The sequence below is a fragment of the Penaeus monodon genome, chromosome 30 (assembly GCF_015228065.2).
Source record: "Penaeus monodon isolate SGIC_2016 chromosome 30, NSTDA_Pmon_1, whole genome shotgun sequence".
NCBI lineage: Eukaryota > Metazoa > Arthropoda > Malacostraca > Decapoda > Penaeidae > Penaeus > Penaeus monodon.
In genome coordinates, this window is record NC_051415.1 from 12,320,703 (window position 1) to 12,321,950 (window position 1,248).

Below are 1,248 nucleotides of genomic sequence, written 5' to 3' on the forward strand. Positions count from 1 at the left end.
AATAAAAAGAGTAGTTACTGCAAGAATGGTCGTAGATGTAGAAAGAGTAATCATAACATTATCAACAAATGAATAATATAAAGTATAATATCGCATAGCTAAAGTATGGTAAGAGTTTCCAGTAGTTTAATATTACAAAAATGTTTTTTATTGTTAAAAGGTTCAGATGAATATACTGTGTAAATAGTGGAGGACACTATATCTTTCCTAATCAAAATCTTTAATAATAACAACCCAAACCATCCTCATTATCTGTCTTGGGAAAGTTAATATGGAAAAAATGAAATACATACCACAAGTTTATATATTTTTGATCCTTTAGGCCCCACTTTGGAGGACACTGTGTCTCCATGTGAAGTTTCCTTCTCCACCTTCCAGCCAGGAGAGTTTACAGTCTCCCAAGCTTTTTGCAAGGCTTCATAACCACTGGCTTGCATTTGTTTCTCCTGTCAAGGAAGTCATTTTTACAAAGTATTTGCAAATGTAGAACAAACTAATTTACGAAAGTACATTTCTTTAACTGTGTCATTGTTTTCAAGTTAGCCATTATATAATTTCTAAGAGAATGTTAATGCCCAAGTTCATTAACATATTGTATAATGTTATGCTCAGTCAATTTCTCTGGGTAAAGTGTAGACCTGTTCACTATATCAAATCAGACTAAAATGGCAATATTAAATAAGACAATTGAAAAATAACTTACTTCAGGAGATAATTTCCTGTAATCCGTACGGGTAAAACCATCATCATCATCGTCAGACCCTGAAAAATATTTCAGCTTTTATGAAATAACAAGTATCATAAGTAGCTATGGCTTTTAGTCAATCTTTATAACAACTTGTAGGCCACAGAATGACAGAATGGATTCAAGTTGATGCAAGCATTGTTATACAATACTGGACAGTCTAATGAATATTCCAATTATAGTGCAGCAATTGAAAGAGTATTTGTCATGCATTCTGCTACTCATCTTCAACTAATCCTAAACTCATTGCAGCAGAAACTCATTCAATAATTTGAAATGGCTTTAATTTTACAGTTTTACCTAAGGGTGATTCCATGGGCGAGTAGAAGTCACCAATAGTCTCTGTGTAATGACTGAGGTAGTCCCTCACTCGTTCCAACTGTGGTAACAGTGGATCATTCTCCATGTGTTCACTGCTGCCTGCAGCAGCTGTTATAAAGAAACATGAAATTACTCCTTATTGTTTATTAAAAGTTTTAGTGCTGATGGTTACTTGCTTTCAG

The 1,248-nt window shown here is 33.7% G+C and overlaps 1 protein-coding gene across 1 annotated transcript in view; it reads right to left on the bottom strand.

Annotated features, from left to right (window-relative positions):
• The window catches only part of LOC119592525 (steroidogenic acute regulatory protein-like), a gene marked incomplete in the record, with an annotated part of 15,796 nt that overhangs the window by 7,226 nt on the left and 7,322 nt on the right, over window positions 1-1,248 (bottom strand). Inside the window, 3 exon segments of the mRNA XM_037941382.1 lie at window positions 294-446; window positions 704-762; window positions 1,046-1,174. Coding sequence (XP_037797310.1) covers window positions 294-446; window positions 704-762; window positions 1,046-1,174 — 341 coding nt within the window.